This window comes from Lepidochelys kempii, chromosome 1, assembly GCF_965140285.1.
Source record: "Lepidochelys kempii isolate rLepKem1 chromosome 1, rLepKem1.hap1, whole genome shotgun sequence".
NCBI lineage: Eukaryota > Metazoa > Chordata > Testudines > Cheloniidae > Lepidochelys > Lepidochelys kempii.
The window spans coordinates 323,809,721-323,830,303 of record NC_136380.1 but is presented as its reverse complement, the minus strand read 5'-3'; the positions used below and the strand labels follow the sequence as shown (position 1 = coordinate 323,830,303).

Genomic DNA, 20,583 nt, shown 5'->3' with positions numbered 1-20,583 from the left:
AAAAAATTAATTGCGTGATTAAAAAAATTAATTGCGATTAATCATGCTGTTAAACAACCAATAGAATACCATTTATTATAAATATTTTTGGATGTTTCCTACATTTTCAAATATATTAATTTCAATTATAAGACAGAATACAAAGTGTATAGTGCTCACTTTAAATTTATTTTTATTACAAATATTTGCACTGTAAAAAATAAAGAATTGTATTTTTCAATTAATCTCATATAAGTACAGTAGTGCAATCTCTTTATCATGAAAATTGAACTTACAAATGTAAAATTATGTACAAAAAAACCTGCATTCAAAAATAAAACTATGTAAAACTTTAGAGTCTACAAGTCCACTCAGTCCTACTTCTTGGTCAGCCAATCACTCAGACAAACAAGGTTGGTTACAATTTGCAGGAGATAATGCTGCCTGCTTCTTGTTTACAAGGTCACTTGAAAGTGAGAACAGGTGTTCGTTCGCATGGCACTGTTGTAGCTGGCGTTGCAAGATATTTATGTGCCAAATGCACTAAAACTTCATGTCCCTTCATGCTTCAACTACCATTCCAGAGGACATGCGTCCATGCTGATGATGGGTTCTGCTTGATAACAGTCCAACGCTTGTTCATTTTCATCATCTGAGTCAGTTGCCACCAGCAGAAGGTTGATTTTCTTTTTTGGTGGTTTGGGTTCTGTCGTTTCCACATCAGAGTGTTGCTCTTTTAAGACTTCTAAAAGCATGCTCCACACTTCGTCTCTCTCAGAGTTTGGATGGCACTTCAGATTCTTAGATCTTGGGTCGAGTGCTGTAGCTATTTTAGAAATTTCTCATCGGTACCTTCTTTGTGTTTTGTCAAATCTGCTGTGAAAGTGTTCTTAAAACGAACATGTGCTGGGTAACCATCCGAGACTGCTAGAATATTAAATGTATGCAGAATGCAGGTAAAACAGTGCAGGAAACATATAATTCTCCCCCAAAGGAGTATAGTCACAAATTTGATTGACACATTATTTTTTAACGAGCATCATCAGCATGGAAGCGTGTCCTCTGGAATGGTGGCTGAAGCATGAAGGGGCATACAAATGTTAGCATATCTGGCATGTAAATACCTTGCAATGCCGGCTACAAAAGCGCCATGCAAACGCCTGTTCTCGCTTTCAGGTGACGTAAATAAGAAGCAGGCATCAGTATCTCCCATCAGTGTAAACAAACTTGTTTTGTCTTAGTGATTGGCAGAATAAGAAGTTGGATTGAGTGGACCTGTAGTCTCTAAAGCAGGGGTGGGCAAACTTTTTGGCCCGAGGGCCACATCTGGGTGGAGAAATTGTATGCAGGTGTATTGTATGCATATGCTTCCTTTGAAATGCTACAGAACTTGACATATGTTTTGAAGTGCCAAAGAAGTACATCTGCAGAGGACTGATTAGAAGCAGGTGGATGCGGAGTCAAGGTCTGCAAAAAAAAAAAAAAAGTCATGTTGTCTTTAAATTTAATAATAATTTTGCATTGATAATTTGCAGTTTCAGAATCTAAATGGGACAATGTAGTTACATTCAGTAATGTGGCTCTCTGAATTAACCATAGGAAGAAATACCAAAGAAAAGGAACAACTGTCAGAGTTTATTCCTCAAAGGCAGCCAGGATGAAGTGGCAATTACTTGAACGCAAAGTGACTGACATCATTATGCAGAGAATGACCATTTCCAATATGGAAACAGATATGAATAGACTACTTAAGGTAGGGTATTTATTATGCAATATCTTACATGCTATTGTATTAAAATAGCAGAAAGCAGATCCACTTTCTTTTATCAGTAGATTACTTATTCATATAGGACCTGCCAAGGTGATTCAAAGCCCATCGAAGTCAATGGAAAGGCTCCCTCTGACTTGAGTAAGCCTTGGTCTAGGCCATAGGTCAGAGGTGCTTGACACCTTGTAGGCACAAGTGTATAAAGTGATTTATTGCCAGAAGTGTTTGAATCCTAGCGTAGAACCCAGAACCATCAAACTTTACTGAGATAAGAAACAAAACAAATATGCCGTAGGTGTCAGGATCTAAAAACACCTTATGCATGTGTTGTCAAATACATTCACATCCTCCATTATTCCTCTCCCACTGCAAAAATGTACACTGTGGTTACCACGTAACCAGAAAAGAACAAAAATAAATAATAAAAATTATATTTGACTTAAGTATGCAATCTTTTTATTTAAAATTTCTCTTGGAAAATAGCAACGTGAAGAACTTACAAAAAGAAGAGAGAAGCTTTTGAGAAAAAGGGAGAAAGTCATCAAGGATGATGGTGGAGAAGCAGACAAAAATGTCCATAACATCAATGAGGAGATGGAGTCACTAACTGCAAATATAGATTACATCAATGATAGTATTTCTGACTGCCAAGCAAACATTATGCAGATGGAGGAAGCAAAGGTAAGTCAAGTGCTAAGGTTTAGTAATAGTAACATGTACAACTAGGAAATCGCATTAGCCTTGAGAGTGTTTTATTCTATGGTGAATTTTGCCTTGGTATTTTATGCATTATGCAACCTACTCATTATGTTGTTAAGTTAAAATATGTTGAGGGGATGGTTGATATTGGTAGTGTTTGTACAGTGGGGTTTTCAGATATAAGTATTACCTTTGATTATATAATTTAAGGTAACATTGCAGGGCCTTTTAAATGCCAAAGCTGATATGTCCCATTCTGCTGACATTAAATACTATGGTTCTTGTGACAAAAGCTCACAAATTTAAATCCTCCTTCCACAGCTGGCTGTTACAGGACAATCTATTTCACATTCAGAAGACACACTTTAAGTTGTACTTGATTATTGTCTTATACATGAGTACATAAACATGGAGAAATAGTTTTACTTTGTGTAATGACCCATCCACTCCCAGTCTCTATTCAAGCCTAAATTAATTGTATCCAGTTTGCAAATTAATTCCAATTCAGCAGTCTCTCGTTAATTAGGTTAAAAGAACGTATCTCATTGACTATCATTGTTTTTGAAAACCCATCCTGAATCTTTAGTGTTAATATAATTCATATCTTAAAATAGCAGCACTTGTGTCATATGAATAGGATGTAAATTCCCTGACTTTTTTACTGTTGTGCATGTAGGAAGAAGGAGAGACCATGGATTTGTCTGCAGTGATTAATGCCTGCACGCTAACAGAAGCTCGATATCTTCTTGATCACTTCCTCACAATGGGCATTAATAAGGTAACACAGGGAGTAAAATATAGTGTGCTTTCTGGTGAAACATTTTGAATTGTACTTTACAGGTATCTACATGTTGGATCTATAACGCTTTGACTAAAACATAAAAAACATATTTCAGGATGAAGTGTGCAAAAAATACTGCCAAATTATGAAATTCTGCATATTCAACTATGCTGCCATATCACAAATTGTTTCCAGGGAAAAGAGCTGTAGTTTATTCTCTGCCTCCTGCCTCCTGCAAAAAAAACAAGTGTTATCATCAGTCACTTTAAAGAAATAAGACAATTAGGAAACACACTACTAAGACCTATCCAGGACATTTTTTTCAAAAATCGGTGTCTACGGCTAAGCTCCTAACTCCTTATTAAGACTCTTAAATAAGTGAGCTGATTTTCAAAACAACTGAGCACCCTGCAGCTCTCAGTGACTTCAAAGGATGGTGCTGGGTGCTCAGAACTTCTGAAAACGAGAGCAGTTTTAAGGATCCTAACTTTAAGCAACTATTTCTTAGAACTGTAACTTAGCTTTTTTAAATAACAAAACTGGAGTTACTTATTGCTCTCTGGCTATTTTCCGTCCATATAACATACACATTTGATAAGACTTGTGGTTTTGAACATAGCAAGATGACTTTTTTTCTTAATGTCTGGAATCCAGTGAATAATGACTTCAAAGTGAGTGAGGTCACTGCATATTTGGTATTTTATAATGTATATTTAATAGCTACAGGTATATCTGCTTCCCCTCTTACATATCAGAGGTGTATCTAGAACATCAAATGTCAAATGATATCTACTTCTTCTTCTTTGAGTAGTGTCCCTCTTGGTGCTCCACTGTAGGTGTATGTGTGCCCCTGCACCTCTAATGGGAGATTTTTGATAGCAGTGTCCATTGATCCCGCACATACGCTCTCCCTCCTTCATGGTCTGCCTCGAGGCTATCCAGCACTGTGCAAGCAAACCCCCCGTGACACTGCACCCCATATTCTTCACAGTGATCTTATTATGGTGTATTTTATGCAAGACAGATCGTGTGAGGTGTCATTGGAAAAGTTATGATTTGCTGAATATGATTATCCTATTTGTATGCATGTATCATTTTTGTATCTGAAGTTACGACTATTGACTAGCAGAAATGGGCTTATTCTGGAAAACACCCACAGCCAACTTTTCAGGTACAACAATGAAGAAGCCAGATGGGGCTGATGGCCCATTAGCAAAGGCAATGGATTGTGGCATAGCTTAACCTTCCGTGGGCGTTTTGGCCAGCCTGTAAGCAATGGCTGCTGAAACTCTACAAGGTCATGTGACCAGACCACATGTCTCTGGACTCAGTATTGGGATGTCAGTATTTTTCTACAAACCGGTCTGGGCACCAAGTTTTGAAACAAAGGATTCCTGCCATATGCTAAAGCTATATAAGGCAGGGAGTGACATCACCTGTGGTTCTTGACTCTCCACACAAGAAGACACCTGGAAACGCTCGAGGAACAAATACTGAACTGAGGGAAGAGCTAGACCCAGTCTAAAGGGATTTCTAGCCTGTGTATGAAAGACCTGGGGAATCCAAGCTGTAAAGCAAGTGCAGCTTGTCCCATAAGAATCTGCAGCCCGCCTGTATCATCAGCCAGGGTGAGGATTTGGCTAGTTCATATCCTATCTTTCTAGTATCTTAGACTTAGTTTACATTTTGTTTATTTACTAGGTAATCTGCTTTCATCTGTTTGCTATCACTTACAATCATTTAAAAAGAAGGACTTGTGGCACCTTAGAGACTAACCAATTTATTAGAGCATAAGCTTTCGTGAGCTACAGCTCACTTCTTCAGATGCATATCGTGGAAACTGCAGCAGGCTTTATATATACACAGAGAATATGAAACAATACCTATTCCCACCCCACTGTCCTGCTGGTAATAGCTTATCTATTATCTATTATTATCTTAGCTATTACCAGCAGGACAGTGGGGTGGGAATAGGTATTGTTTCATATTCTCTGTGTATATATAAAGCCTGCTGCAGTTTCCACGATATGCATCTGAAGAAGTGAGCTGTAGCTCACGAAAGCTTATGCTCTAATAAATTGGTTAGTCTCTAAGGTGCCACAAGTCCTCCTTTTCTTTTTGCGAATATAGACTAACACGGCTGTTACTCTGAAACCAATCATTTAAAAATCTGTCTTTTCTGGTTAATAAACTTATTTTATGTTTTAATCCAAACCAGTGAGCTTTGACTGGAGTGCTTGGGGAAAATCTCTGTTTGGTTACCACAAGTGTGCATTGCCCTCTTCACATTGAGGGAGATGTGGACTGGGTATTAAACCTATGTACTGTCCCAATTTGACCGGGGCAGGACGGTACTGCTCTGGGGTTGTAGGATAGGAAGCTGGTGGTTAGAAAGCCTGGGTGTAACTACAGCTGGGTGTGTCCCTACCTGTGTGAATGCTGGTGAAAGTGCAGGTTGGAGGGCATTGCAGCTTGTCACAGTAGCACAGTGTGAGAGGGAGCCCTGGCTGGTGGGTCAGAGGGCTTAGTGATATCCCAGTTCCAGGTGGCCCCCCGGGGGGGACAGGTCATACCCCCGCCCTCAGTTCTTTCTCAACTGCCTTTGGCCTTGAACAGAGCAAGCAGTTGTCCCTTCCTTATCTGCGTCATTAGCATAGGTAGTAGTTGCTTTTGTTTATTTTGTTCTCCTTAATAGTGTTTCCTTTCTTTACTCCATTGGGATTAAAGGAGGAAAAAGAAAGGGAAAAAGAATTCAGTTTGTTTCCTGCCCAGTCTCGGGGAATTTCTACCCTCCCCGCACCCAACCGGGTGTTTAGAAGAATCTAAGTTTTTTCATTTAAAAAAAAAAAGAGGAGGAGGAGGAAAGAAGACCTTTCTTCTGCATTCCTCACTGCTAGAAGATGATAGTTCCCAGCCCAGTGGTATGCCCGGCTCTCCTGGCTCCAAGAGGTGCCTCTGCTGCGAGGAGTTGATTGTTGTAATGGCCAGACACTCTCACTGTGTTTGGTGCTTGGGAGAGTCCCACAGAAGTGCTTCCCCTGCCACAGCTAAAACGGTAGGAACTGGGAGCTGAAGTGAAAACTTCTCCTTATGGAGAAGGCACTTCAGTCTCCAGGGGATTCCGGTACTGACCCCAGATCATCTATGGAGCCTTTAAATTCAAAGGGAATAGAGTCGTGAAAAAAACCAGCATATGCCCCCTGTAAAAAGGGCGCTGAGTCATTGTTCAGCCAGAAGGGTTCCCCAGTGCTGCCACCTTGGTACCATGGCACCAGAAAATATTCCCCAGTTCTGCCACCTGTTTTTTGGCAGGCGAGTTGTTGGCCAGCCAAAGGGGTTCCCCAGTGTGGCACCTCGGTACTGACAGCATTGTTAGCTCTGAAGCCTGGTACCCAGAAGGGGGCTTCTGCTATGAACTCGGCTGCACCACCTGAAGAAGCCGCGGGCTCAGACTCTGAGGCAATAGTACCGCCCTCTATGGAGAGAGACAATTACCATACTGTCTCTAAAAGAGCAGCACAGAGAAAACTTTGGTACCAGGTGCAACAAAACTTCAATCTAGGGAATGATCTGCACCTTCTTAACCATTGGTACTGACAACATAACACGGACACTCCTCAGCAGTACCAAGTGAGCCTACGGCACCACGTGAGCTCTGGTACTCTGGAGATCTGTGACCCCGATACCCAGGGAAAGACAATTACTGTACCATCTCTAAAAGAACAGCACCAAGAAAACTTTTGGTACCGGGTGCATCAAATCACTCATCTAGGGAGTGTTCTGCACCTTTTCAACCATTGGTACGACAAAGTACCACGGACACTCCTCTGTGGTTCCAAGTGAGCCCACGGTACACATGAGCTCCGGTACCCTGGAGACCTGATGGTTGGGGATCCCCAATCCCCAATACTTTGGAATCACTCTTGGCATGGGCTGTGTACCACCCATTCTCCAGTCAGCACTGCCCTTACCCAGTGACGAGTCTGACAGTGGCCAGGAGGAGGTCATTTCCCTGGTCCCTCATTGTGGCCCACCATCACAATACAAGCGTCCTCTTCAATTCCATTGGGCCAACCCATGATCATGGTACAAGCCCCCTGAGGTAACCCCACCACCTATGCCCTCCCCCTCCCATGTCTGTATGGCGATCCTTGGGCAACGTACACATCCCACACGTTGCGGCCGTCCAGTGTCTCTCAGCGAGAGTCCACCATATGGTCTCCTGCAGCCTAGCTATCCAGAGCCCGTGAGCCAGGGGAGGAGGAAGGTTTATCAGAACAGGAAGAAGGGCTCAAAGGGGAAGCTACCCATCCAGCAAAGTTCTCCTCATCTCTGTCACATGAGGCTGTAATGCCTCCCCCCACCCCATTACTAGGGGATGATTTTAAGAACTTCATGAATCTTACCAAGAAGGTGGCAGATGAGCTGCAGATTCCCCTAAAGGAGGAGGCAGATACACATCACAAGTTGGTGGATATTCTGCACATCTCCTCCTCATCCAGAATTGCCCTCCCAATTAATGAGGCGATTCTAGATCCGACCAAAGTCATCTGGCAGACACCAGCCTCCATCACACCAACCAGCAAGAGAGCAAAAAAAAAAAAAAAAAGCCCTACATGTCTCCCAAAGAGGCAGACTTCCTGTTTCAACATCTGCAGCCCAACTCCATTATAGTGGATGTAGTTAATGGATGAAGCAAGCAACATCATGCCCAGTTGACCCCATACGATTGGGCTTGGGAGGACAGCGTATTTGTCGGAAACATTACAGTTTAGAGTCATGAATTACCAAACTGTCATGGCCAAATATAATTTTACAATTATGGGAAACGCAATGCGTTTCTGGAACATTTACTGGAGGCACAAAAGGAGCAATTTCAGGCCATTCTCAGAGACGGTCAGTTAATAGCCAGACCGGTGCTAGAGACAGTACTGGACATAGCAGATACAGGGACCCACCCAATCTCCATGACAGTGGTAATGAGGCGGGCTTCTTGGCTACACCTTTCTGGGTTGTCCAAAGAGCTGCAGAAGGGCCCAAACTCTTCGCAGAGAAGACAGATTCTTCTCTCCACACCTTGAAGGATTCCTGGGCCACATTACACCCCTAGGAATCTACGCTGTGGGACAGAAGAGAAGATATACCTCTTAGCCACAGCACAGGTCACAACCTCCTCAATACCTCCATCTCAGCACTTTTACAAGCTGCAATGTAAGAGGACCAGCGCTCAAAAGTAGAAGCAGTCCGCACCCCAATCCATGACCTCTCAAACCGCCTCTAAGCACTTTTGATGGGTTGGTTGAGGCCCCGAATAATTATACCTTGCAACATTGGCTGCCATTTGCACACCTGTCATGCCCCTTCAGTAGTCACCTGACCCTCTTTCACGGCAGTTGGGAGAATATCATCTCTGAAAGATGGGTCCTGGAGATTATTTCAAAGGGTTACACCATTTAATTCATGTTCCTCCCCTATTCCAACCCTCCTTCCCCACCCCACTGTAGGGACCCTTCTAACAAGAACCTACTTAGTCAGGAAATAGATCATTTGTTATACCTAGAGGCCATAGAACCAGTCCCAGTGCAACTCAGGAGCCAGGGGTTTTACTCCAATTATTTCCTGATCACCAAGGTGAAGGGAGGTTGGAGGCCCAATCTAGATCTAAGGGCATTAAACAAATACGGGAAGGCGCAGAGGTTCAAGATGATCATGCTAGCAGCCATTATTCCAGGTCTAGAGCAAGGAGATTGATTTCTGGCCCTTGACCTACACGATGTCTACTTCCAGATCTCGATACAACCATTGTACAGGAGATTCCTACAGTTTACCTTTGGGCAGGACCATTATCCGTACTGACTGCTTCACCCAGGGTATTCTCCCAGGTTCTCTCCATTGTAATGGTGCACTAACCCCAGTACAGTGACTGGAGTTTCAGTGCCAACATCGATGCAGTCCAAGCGAGAGCATTCCTCCCGCTACGCAGACTCACCACTCTGGGATGGATGCCTCTCTAATAGGCTAGGGAGCTCACCTACACCACCACAAGGTTCAGGGCAAATGGCCTTCCACAGAAGTGACCCGCCATATCACTCTTTGGGAGCTAAAGGCTGTCAGGAACACCTGTGCACACTTTTTGCCTTTCATCAAGAACGTGCACACAAAGGTCATGATGGACAATATGACACATATATTTTACATAAATTGCCAAGGAGGTGGCCAGATCTCCCTCCGTCTGCACAGAAGCACTCAAACTTCGGAGTTGGTGCATCCATCATGATGTGCTCATCTCAGCTGTCTATCTACCAGGGATACAAAAGGTGACAGCCGAGAATCTGTTGGAATTTTTCTCACAACCACAAATGGGAACTCAGAGGTGCTCCGAGATACATTCACCCTTTGGGGAACCCTGACTACGGATCTTTTCGCTACTTACTGGAACAAGAAATGTTCTCATTACTGCTCCAGGGCCAGCCTGGGGAAACATTCACTGGGAGACGCTCTTATCCTCCCATGGAACGGGGACCTCTTGTGTGCCTTTTCCCAGTTTCCTCTTCTATCCAAGGTCCTGTTGAAAATTCAGCGAGACAAAGCAAGAATTATTCTGATTGCTCCTCCTGGCCAGCACAAGTCTGGTTCCCTTACCTGACACAGATGGCAATATGTCCTCCAGTGCCTCTTCAGCCCATTCCTCACCTGCTTTCTCAGAACAATGGGCTGATCCTTCACCCCCACCTGCGGGTCCTCCACCTCCAGTCTTGGCTCTTTCTTAGTTCTAAGGCTTAGTGGCAGAATGCTCTGATGAGCTGAAAGATGTGTTGCTACACAGCCATAAGTTGACCACTCGACATATTTACCTACAAAATGGAAATTATTCCAAGTTTGTCATTCTAAACACATAGCCCCAACCTCCTCTTCCCTCCCTCTGATTTTACACTGCATTTTAGACCTCAAGATGTCAAAACTCTTACTCAGCTCCCTTAAGGTACATCTAGTGGCAAAAACTGCTGTCCCCCGCCAGGTACATAGATACTCGGTGTTCGCTCACCCTCTGATGCATAGATTCCTTAAGGGCATTGCGAATCTCTTCCCTGCTCCCGAGCCTAGAATCTTAACCTAGTTCTCAGGGCTTTGATTAGACCTCCCTTTGAGTCTATGGGAATCTGCTCTCTCTTACACCTGTCCATGAAGACAGCGTTTCTAATTGCCATCACCTCAGCTACACATATAGGAGAAATAGTGGCCTTGATGGCACACCCACCATTCATGGTCTTTTTTAAAGATAAATTAACTCTAAGGACATATCCCAAGTTGCTCCCTACTTTCTCTGCACTTTCCATGTGAATCAACAGATCCATCTCCCTGCTTTTTTTTCCCCAAAACCACATTGTGAGAACAGAGGGACGATTCTGTATATGCTAGATGTTAGAAGAACACTAGCATTCTATTTGGACAGGACTAAGGACTTCAGGAAATCCCCTAAGTTCTTCCTTTCACTCGCAGAAAGATCCAAAGGCTCTGTGATATCTGCTTAAAGACTATCCAAATGGGTCTCTGGTTACATTAATCACTGTTATTAATCACTGCTGCCTCTGACCTCATGGTGTGCGTATGGACTCTGGACAATTTCTGCCTTGGTCACATGCCTTAAAGATATCCCTATCTCAGCATTCTGTAGACGAGCAACTTGTGCCTCTTCCCACACTTTTGGAGAACATTATGCAATCACTGGAGATTCGGCCTCCAACCTGATCTTCGATGCCACAGTACTCTCTGTAGTAACAGACTCCACTCCAGAGTCCTAGCCTTCTGTGGTGGGTACTGGTCAGGAGTCACCTACAGTGGAGCACCCATAAGGACACAACTCAAAGAAGAAGAGGAAGTTACTCACCTTGTGCAGTAACGATGATTCTTCGAGATGTGTGTCCCTACAGATGCGCCACAACCTGCTCTCCTCCCCTCTACTTCAGAGTTCTCCATAGGGCTCTGCAGCAGAGAAGGAACTGAAGGGGGAGAGTTCATCCACACAGTACTACATAGCCTCGAGGCAGACCACGAGGGAGGGAGAGCTCACGTGCAGACTCCACGGACACTGCTACCAAAAAGCTCTGATTAGAGGCACAGGGGCGCACATACACCTACAGTGGAGCACCTGTAGGGGGACACGTCTCGAAGAACCATTGTTACTGCACAAGGTGGTTAACTTCCTCTTTTTATAATTATAAAAAGGCCAAAATTGTGTGAGGCCCTTTGCTCCTCCTCCTGTTAGATGATTAACATATAGCAGAGCCAAAGTTTTTGCATACTTGCTCCCTTGCTTGTTTTTCGTTTTGTTTTGTTAGTTAGTTATTTCCCTTGTCACACAAAGGCCGGTTATGGCAGAACCTGTTGATTTATTTTTTTTAAAAAAGTATTCATTACAAAGAGGTAAAGGTTTACCAGCATCCTCTTGGGGAAACAGAATTGAAAGAGTGGCCTGAAAACTTTTAAAATTCGGGGAACTGGATTTCCTGATGTATCTGATTGTAGTTTTATAATTCTTTCCTGCAACGTACTTCACGGCAGGCTGTCAAATGTATCTATGTAGTTTCTCTTGTCCTTGAAAAATACACTCAAGAAGATGTTTTATTGATGCACCTTTTAACTATTTAGTTTCCTCCATTTGGAAAACGTTTGCTGTAAGTTTTCCATTTTGGGCAATACTTTCTCAAACTAAATAAGCCTCACAAGTCAACACATCTGAGGAATTTATCCTAAAATGGATTCTTGTGTAGGTTAGGTTCTGAGAGCTTTCCAGAGAAAACTGAATGTTCATGTAATGATCCTGGAAGTTTATAGTTTTGTTTTTTGTTTTATAGGTAACATAACAGGCAATAGATAAGAGGACTGCGTTATGGAAAAATTAAAGCCCAAGTTTGCGTGCACTTTGCTTGTGCTTCATTCAGTGCAAAAATCCTGTCTGCTTGGGGATGAACCCAATTTATACATTTGGCTTATGCCTAAATTGGGCACCGTCTTGGGCGTGTGTATGCTGGAAAGTTTAACCCTGAGGAAAGAAGGTGAAACAGAAAAGCAGACAGAGGATGCCCAAAAAAGTTTGGCCACTAGTTACCTTTTAATCTATTGAAAATATGAGGAGATGCAGCAGATTCAAATTGACCATTAAATTGCAGAAATCAAAACAACATGTAAGATTTCTCATTTACTGACGACTTCTCAGAATGTTTTTAAAGTACTTGTCATTTTTCTTATAGGGTCTCCAAGCAGCTCAGAAGGAGGCTCAAATTAAAGTTCTTGAAGGACGCCTTAAGCAAACAGAAATTACAAGTTCTACTCAAAATCAGCTGCTATTTCATATGCTGAAAGAGAAGGCAGAATTAAATCCCGAACTTGATGCTTTGCTGGGTCATGCTTTGCAAGGTAATTTAGGCGTGTTATAAAGGGGTAGTACACTGCATGTCAGGTTTGCTTTTCATGCATGATGTACTAGATATTTTAGGTCATTACTTTTCTGAATAGATGCTGTATTTTAACATCTTACATTTAAAAATATACTCCACACTTGATGTGCATGCAAACCATTTTGAAAGTGTAATTGGGGTGACCAGACGTCCTGATATTAAGGGCTTTATGTTATATAGGCAACTTTATCCCCCCCACCTCCCCCATGGTGTCCCGATTTTTCACATTTTATGTCTGGTCACCGTAACTGTAATGCCCATGCAGCAGGGAAATGCAGGAAATAAGGAAGTTTTGATCACCACAATTTTTTTAACTCAAAATGTACTGCCTATTGTTTCTACAAAAATTAATATTGACAATTTGGTATTATTTAAACTTCTAAACATTAAATTCTAAATATTTGTCCCCCTTCTCTCTTCATATATTTGTACTTTTTGAAGGAGGTGCTAAATGTCTGCTACAGCATCTATTCTGCTTTCTCTTAGGTTAAACTATGAATAATATAGTTTAATGTGGGATTTTTTGTAATGGATCTGTTTTGATTGGAGTGTTGCTTTTTGTTTCCTTGTTGCTGTTATTTACACAGACCTAGATAGCATACCACTGGGTAAGTATGTTTAGCTTCCTGTGTACTGTACAGCTGCATGAGTTACTAATTGTTCATGTACACTAACTGGTGCATCCTAGAATTTGTGAGCGTGTGAACAGTTTGCATATACATACTCATTACCACACAAGCTTAAAAAACATTCTTTCCTTTAGTGACACCACTTAAAAACACTCGTAAGTACTCAAGCCCACATTAAGAAGTGAGTGCAGCAAATACAGTTGTAGATAAAACTTGTTCCTAATTTACTTGTTAAAGAGCCTACAGTATGTTTATATATATATCTCTCAATGGGGTATTTCATCACATTTTATTATTGCTGTAGCTGTGACAAATAACATTTGTATTTGACATTAAAAATAACTCTTAACATGCAATTAATTTTTAACCTTTTGCAGATAATTATCTTCAAACTTAAATGCTTTACAGAACGTGTATAATGCACACTGTATAACGGACTATTTTACACTCTTATTCAAGGCTTAATTTATTTTAATCATTTTGTGGACTCAGTATATATTTTGTCACTTTAAAATTATTAGCAAGGTAGGGAATACAAATTTAAAAAATCCTCCAAAACACCACATTATTTTGGTTGCTCTCTATGAATACATCAGAAATACCTCAGGTTTCACAAAATCTGCAATTCTTTCTGTATAGTTTTGCAAAGTTTCTAACCACATTGAACTGTCTTATACTAATTTGCATATAAGTCAGATAACTTTCAGGGGTAGGGTTTTATTTAACCCAGTGATACTTCATAGAAGATTTTGCATTTAAGGAGGCAGATGCCCCATTCATTGTGAAGGTCTGTTGGTTTAAACCGTCATAGCTTTGTTGGCTTCATTGGCACTGAGATAATTTTACATCAGCTGAAGATCCATCTCAAAATATGTTGTTGCATCAAGCTAGTATTCATTCCGGAATGATGTCAAAGGTTATCAAAGGTTATAGCTTGGATAAAATAGAAACTTGATCATTTAATGTTAATAACTTTTTATATACTTCAATAATAAGTGTAAGCTTATTAAGTCAATTTGAATTAGAATAACATTTCTCCAACCTGCAGTCCATGTTATAGTTTCTTCAGCTTTGGATATATTTTTATTCTGTCAAATTAAGTCAGGCACTTCTTAGGGATATTCAAAATCAAAATAGATATAGAGATATTCTGCAAGTATTTGCACAGTGCCTTTCATCTGATAATCTCAGAACACTTTGCAAGCATGAACTGTCCTGCAACACTCCTGTGAAATAGATTAGCTGTAGTATTTTCACTTTGCAATGAGGAAACTGAGTCATGGTGAGGTTAAGGCATCTGCCCAAGACCTGACAAGTGATGAAAATTTTTCTTCTTTGAGTAGTGTCCCTATGGGTGCTACACTGTAGGTGTGCTTGCATCCTTGCGCTGCTGATCGGGAACTTCTGTAGCAGTCTCTGTTGAGCCTGCACACGCATTGTCTCTACTCATGCTGAGCCACGGTACTAGCCAGTGTGCGCGGGCTAACCTTCCTCAGTTCCTTGTCTACCATCCCTGGCTAGAGAAGGAGGCATTAGCAGTCCATTAAGACTATCGTCTTAATCTACATACTTATAGTTAGTCTCCTAGTTATAGTTTTTCCCCTTTCTTTATTTTATCCTTAATAATAATAATAAAAAAGTCTATTTTTTCTTCCTGCCTTTTCTCCCCTATCGTGGACCCTTTCCCCCATCTGGGTATGCCTGGTTCTTTGGGCTTCAAGAAATGCCTTACTTGGAAAGAGGTGATCCCGATCATGGCTAAGCACTCTCAGTGCATTCACTGCCTCAGAAAAGGCCACGTACAACAGAAGTCTGGTCTTTGCCAACAACTCCAGCCAAGATCCCGCAAAGACGGAGCTCCGCCAGAAGATTATCTTCATGGAGGCAGTTCTCCGACCCAAGTCACACGGTAGATGTGAGTCTTTCCCACAGCCTTCTAGATCTAAGGGCTGCAGGTTGAAGAAGCAGGCTGCAGACTCTTCTCTCAAATCATCTAAGAAGAGAGCGGGAAGCCCCTATAGTGAACCCCAAGATCGCGAATTACCATCTCACTTGATATCTTTGACCCTTCCAGCACCAAGGCCATCTCGGTCTGGCACCCATGGCTCACAGAAATCGCAGCAAAAGTCATCTGCCAAGGATGAGGGAGAAGGCATGATGGCTTCGTCTGGAGAGGAGGAGGATATTATCTTTCATTCATTTCTTCTTCAGTACTGGCTTTCTGTTCCTCTCAGTCTCAAGAGGCTCGGTGCAGAGGTCTCGGAACCAAGAGGACCGATGTGGGCTTGTGTACTGGGAGTGTGTTTTTAGAGGAGTTCTTACTCCTGTCCTTCAGTGCCAATGACTCGGTGCCCATACCCATTGGGTCCGTAGGCCTGTCAGTGCGGTCAGTCCCGGAAGTGACATCACTTCCCCACCGGACCCCACACCCCCGTAGGGATGGCCCTGCTCGGTATTTCCTAATACCCAAAAGGAAGGGAGGTTGGAGACCCATACTAGACCTCAGAGCTCTCAGCAAGTTTGTCAAGGCTCAAAAATTCAAGATGATCATTATAGCATTGGAACAGGGAGACTAGTTTTCAGTCCTTGACCTCTACGGTGCCTATTTTTACATCTCAGTCCTACTGACTCACAGATGATTTCTCAGATTCACTCTGGGACACGACCACTACCAATACAGAGTGCTCCTCTTCAGGCTGTCGTCAGCTCCAAGAGTATTTTCCAAGGATCTCTCAGTGGTGGCCATTCATTTACACTCTCAAGGGATAAAGATTTGCCTCTACCTGGACAATTGTCTACCCAGAGCTCGATCTCTCCAGGAGGCTCACCATTCACCAACACTTCAATATATTTGTTTGCAGAACTGGGCCTACAGATCAACACTCAGAACTCAACGCTCACTCCCGTGCAATACCTGGAATTCCTGGGACCGACCTCGACACATTACAGGCCAAAGCCCTCTTACCTCAGCACAGGTCCCTATGCTTAGTCACACTTATAGACACCATTCAAAGCAGCCCACAACTCTTCGGACATATGGCAGGAGGCATAGCGGTGATAGCTCATGCCAGGCTTCACATAAGATGCCGCCCAATGCAGTTCAGCTTGGTTTGCAGACTGAACAATTATAGGTTGGACAAACCCCTATCACTACCCACCAGGATCAAAAACTCCTTAAACTGGTCGAAGGACCCAGCTAATGTTTGCAAAGGGATCCCCTTCTCACAAACATCACCATCATTGCTCCTCACCACCAACACATCACTCATAGGGAGGGGTGCACACCTAAATGGCCTCACGACACAAGGCAAATAGTCACCCATGGAGATATCTCTCCACAGCAATCTCCTTGTGGAATGCTTACACCTGTTTCCTTCGATTGATCACAGGATCACACACAAAGATCCTGACAGACAACATAGCCTGTATGTACTACATCAATCGGCAGGGGGGAGCCAGATCACCCTCCCTATATGCAGAAGCGATGAGATTATGGAATTGGTGCATCTGACATAATGTTACACTGTCTGTGGTGTTTCTGCTGGGTACTCAAATCTCGATAGTGGACAGTCTCCATCACAAATTTCCACACAATCATGAGTGGAAGATACACCCATCCGTATTTCACGACCTATTTAGATGATAGGAGACACCATCTTCGCCACTCACCTGAACAAGAAGTGTCCACACTACTGCTCCAGAGCGGGGATGGGACAACACTCTTTAGGTGATGCTCTCCTCCTCCCCTGGGACAGGGACCTTCTCTATGCGTCCCTCCATTTCCCCTACTGTTGAAGGTCCTGCTGAAAATAAAAAGGGACAGAGCTTGGGTCATTCTTATTGCTCCTACTTGGCCGAGACAGACCTGGTAGTCTTACCTGTCACAGCTTGCAACGTGTCCGCTGATCTGTCTCTGAGCCACTCCGCTCCTCCTCTCACAGAAAAAAGGAAATACCCTACATCCCAACTTGGGGATGCTCTGCCTCAAGGCATGGCTTCTGTTTGGTTCCAACACCTAGAAAGCTCCTGTTCAAGAGAGGTACAAGAAATTCTGTTATACAATAGAAAGTCCTCGACACGGCACATTTACCTGCAGAAATAGTCCAGGTTTCAGATTTGATACGTGTCCCAACAGATCTCCCCAGCATCCGCAACTCTTCCACATATAGACTATGCTTTAACCCTAAAATGGTCCGGTCTATATCGAAGCTCTCTGAGGGTCCACCTAGCGGCTATTACAGTTTTTCACCAACCTGTAGAGGAGCACTCAGTGCTGTCACATCCAACTACTAAAAGGTTCCTCAAAGGCATATGTGATGGGGTATGCATACCCCGCACTGGGCAAGATAGGATTAACTCTGCATTATGGGCGGTGCAAGCCCCACCCTTCAGACCATGCTGGCATACACCAACTACTACCACAGTATAAAAAGGAGCAGCCCAGCTCATTCTAGGCTGATCGCCAAGGAGAGAGGACACTTGGTGAAGGCTCCAGACCAGAAGCTGCTATAGCTGCAGACTGCAAGAGCTCGAGGACCCGGGGCTCAGATTGGTAACCTGCAACCCTCAACGAGCATCCAGGAGCTGGAGATCCAGAGCGTTAACCCAGCCAGGGAACCCGGAGATCCTGACGGCATAGCGACTGCTACCTCAGTAACCACAGTAGGAAGTGGCCCAGGGAGGCAAGGGGAGTGGTATCTACCACCTGAGCAAAGTCAGCATGTTGCGGTAGGATTCCCTGCTGACTGGGTGATGACTAACCCCATTGCTGACAGGGCCCTGGGCTGGGACCCGGTGGAGAGGGAGGGCCCGGGTCTCCCATCATGGCCACCACCCGCCCCTAGGGAGTGGCCCACTTCCCTGACTCTGGCTGATAGGCCACGTGGCCTTGACCCTAAGGGCAGGTACATTGACTCTGGCCGCTAGGCCACACAGCCCTGACCCCAGGGCCATCATATTGACTCTGGCCTCTAGGCCATGTTGTTTTCAGCCCGAGGACCGTTTGGCAGACCGTAACCCCAGTGGGGTCACACCCCACCCCAAAGGAGGATGGAGTGTACATACCTCCCGACAGCATAGTAAATCTCTTCCCTCAACCTCGACTTCTGACTCCACATGGGACCTGAGCCTTGTACTGAAAGGACTGACTAGGCCCCACTTCAAATCCATGGCCACCTGTTCGCTAACATACCTGTCCATGAAAATGGCCTTCCTGGTAGCGATTACCTTGGCCAGGAGAAAAGGAGAGATAGCAGCTCTGATGGCGCATCCTTCTTACACGGTATTTTTTCCACACAAGGTTACACTCAGCCCACACCCAAAATTCATCCCTAAGGTAACCTCTCAGTTTCACATGAATCAGTTGATTCATCTTCCAATCTTCTGCCCCAACCCTAACTGAGACAACAAGCAGGGCTATATTGCTTACCCTAGATGTCAGGAGAGCCCTGGCCTTCTACCTAAGGACAGGACAAAGGCCTTCAGGAAGTCCCCTAGGCTTTTCCTCTCCATGGTGGAAAGATCCAAGGGCTCAGCAATATCAGCCCAAAGACTTTCCAAGTGGGTCTCGAATTGTGCTGTCATCTGTAACTGATGCAAGTCCTGGCCCTCCAGAAGGGGTACTGCTTGGGAGTCACCTACAGTGGAGCACCCGTAGGGACACTACTCGAAGTTACTCACCTTGTGCAGTAACAATGGTTATTCGAGAAGTGTTCCCCTATGGATGCTCTACAACCCACCCATCTCCCCTCTACTTCACGGTTCTTGTCTTGACTCTGCACTAGAGAAGGAACTGAGGAGGGTTAGCCCGCGCACGCTGGCTGGCCTCAGGGTGCAGCACGAGGAGAGACGGCGCATGCGTGGGCCCAACAAACACTGCTACTGAAGTTCTCCAATCAGCAGTGCAGGGACACAAGCACACCTACAGTGGAGCACCTGTAGGGGGACACATCTTGAAGAACCATTGTTGCTGCAAAAGGCGAGTAATTTCTTCTTCTAGTATTGCATCCAATTGGGAAAAATATTATGGTCTAGAATGACAGGGTGGCTGACACTATTTTCTGATGCCTTAGGGCTCTTGCTTCCCTAAAAAGTCCTGCTTCCACTGATAGCAGTGGTAAAATTCCCATTGATCTCAAGAGGAGCAGGATGAAACCCAAAATAGAACTCCAGCTCCCTTCTTCAGAATAACATTTATCCATATTAGTCCTATGCATAAAGCAAAGTGGAATTGTATTAATGCATTAAACCTTTCTAAACTTAGAAACAACTTTCTTTTAAAAGACCAAAAAAAAGTCATAATTAAAAAAAAAAGTGGTTTTGTCTCTTATGCTGAGAAAGTCATTCCTCTTCAGGTGTGTGTGCGCACACACATACACTGGTCACAGTGATAGATATTATGTAATTAGGTCAACAAGGTCCATCCTGTGCTGTTTTATGCTGCGTGGCAACTAACGAGATAGCTGCACTGCTTGACTTGCCCAATTCATTTTATAAATAGAGAATAAACCATATCCTGAGCTACAAGTACAAAGTGAGAGTGGGTTGTGTGTCCACCACTCTCCTGATGTGTTATTACAGCTTTGTAAGTCACAATCTGCTTGTACTATATTTTATTGTTTATTATAGGACTTTCTTCCACCTCTCCTCTCCCCTCCCTTTCCCATTCAGACTGGCAATATAGCAACTATTCATGAAATGTTGCTAGAGTGACTAATTTCTGAATCACCACTAGAATTGTTTTTCTCGTTAATGAGATCTGGTCATTCATGAGTATGACTCACAGCCATGAATGAGCTGATCAGTCTTGAGAGGGGAGCAAAGCAAGTGTCATTTCCTCGGAATGAAATATTATGTCTCTCTGTACCCTTGTCAAACTAGTTACATTCTGACAGTTTGTCCTCACCTCCAAGATGCTCTGCTGTTCTTTGTCCATGTGCATCTCTGCTTTCATCTCCTGATACTCTTCACCCGCCCCTCTCCCCTGCCCATCTGGTGGGCTGCTCACCTTAATGTTCCCATTGTCTCCACTCTCTCAGAACTCCACGTCTGATTTCACTATGCCACCTGTCATGGCCTCCCTCCTTTGTGCCTAGCAATCTCACTTCAAATCCTATCTCAAAACTCATTTAATTTGGTTAGTACTACATGCTAGTCTCCACTGAGGGGCTTCCCAAAGTCCTTCGTGGGCTTCGATTATAAAACAGACATAAAAAGGAGTTAATGTAACATGACAACTCAATTGAGTCCACAAACAAAACCTTCTACTGT

At 43.5% G+C, this 20,583-nt stretch overlaps 1 protein-coding gene across 11 annotated transcripts in view; it reads left to right on the top strand.

Annotated features, from left to right (window-relative positions):
* Positions 1–20,583, top strand: part of KIF21A (kinesin family member 21A) — a 173,747-nt gene that overhangs the window by 110,249 nt on the left and 42,915 nt on the right. For 8 of the 11 annotated variants that reach the window (XM_073328416.2, XM_073328417.2, XM_073328408.2 and 5 more), the window contains 5 exons: positions 1,579–1,732; positions 2,231–2,428; positions 3,123–3,224; positions 12,479–12,644; positions 13,273–13,293. In XM_073328416.2, coding sequence (XP_073184517.1) covers positions 1,579–1,732; positions 2,231–2,428; positions 3,123–3,224; positions 12,479–12,644; positions 13,273–13,293 — 641 coding nt within the window. The remainder of the gene's footprint in view (positions 1–1,578; positions 1,733–2,230; positions 2,429–3,122; positions 3,225–12,478; positions 12,645–13,272; positions 13,294–20,583) is intronic. The other 3 variants (XM_073328412.2, XM_073328411.2, XM_073328407.2) reach the window with 1 other exon arrangement.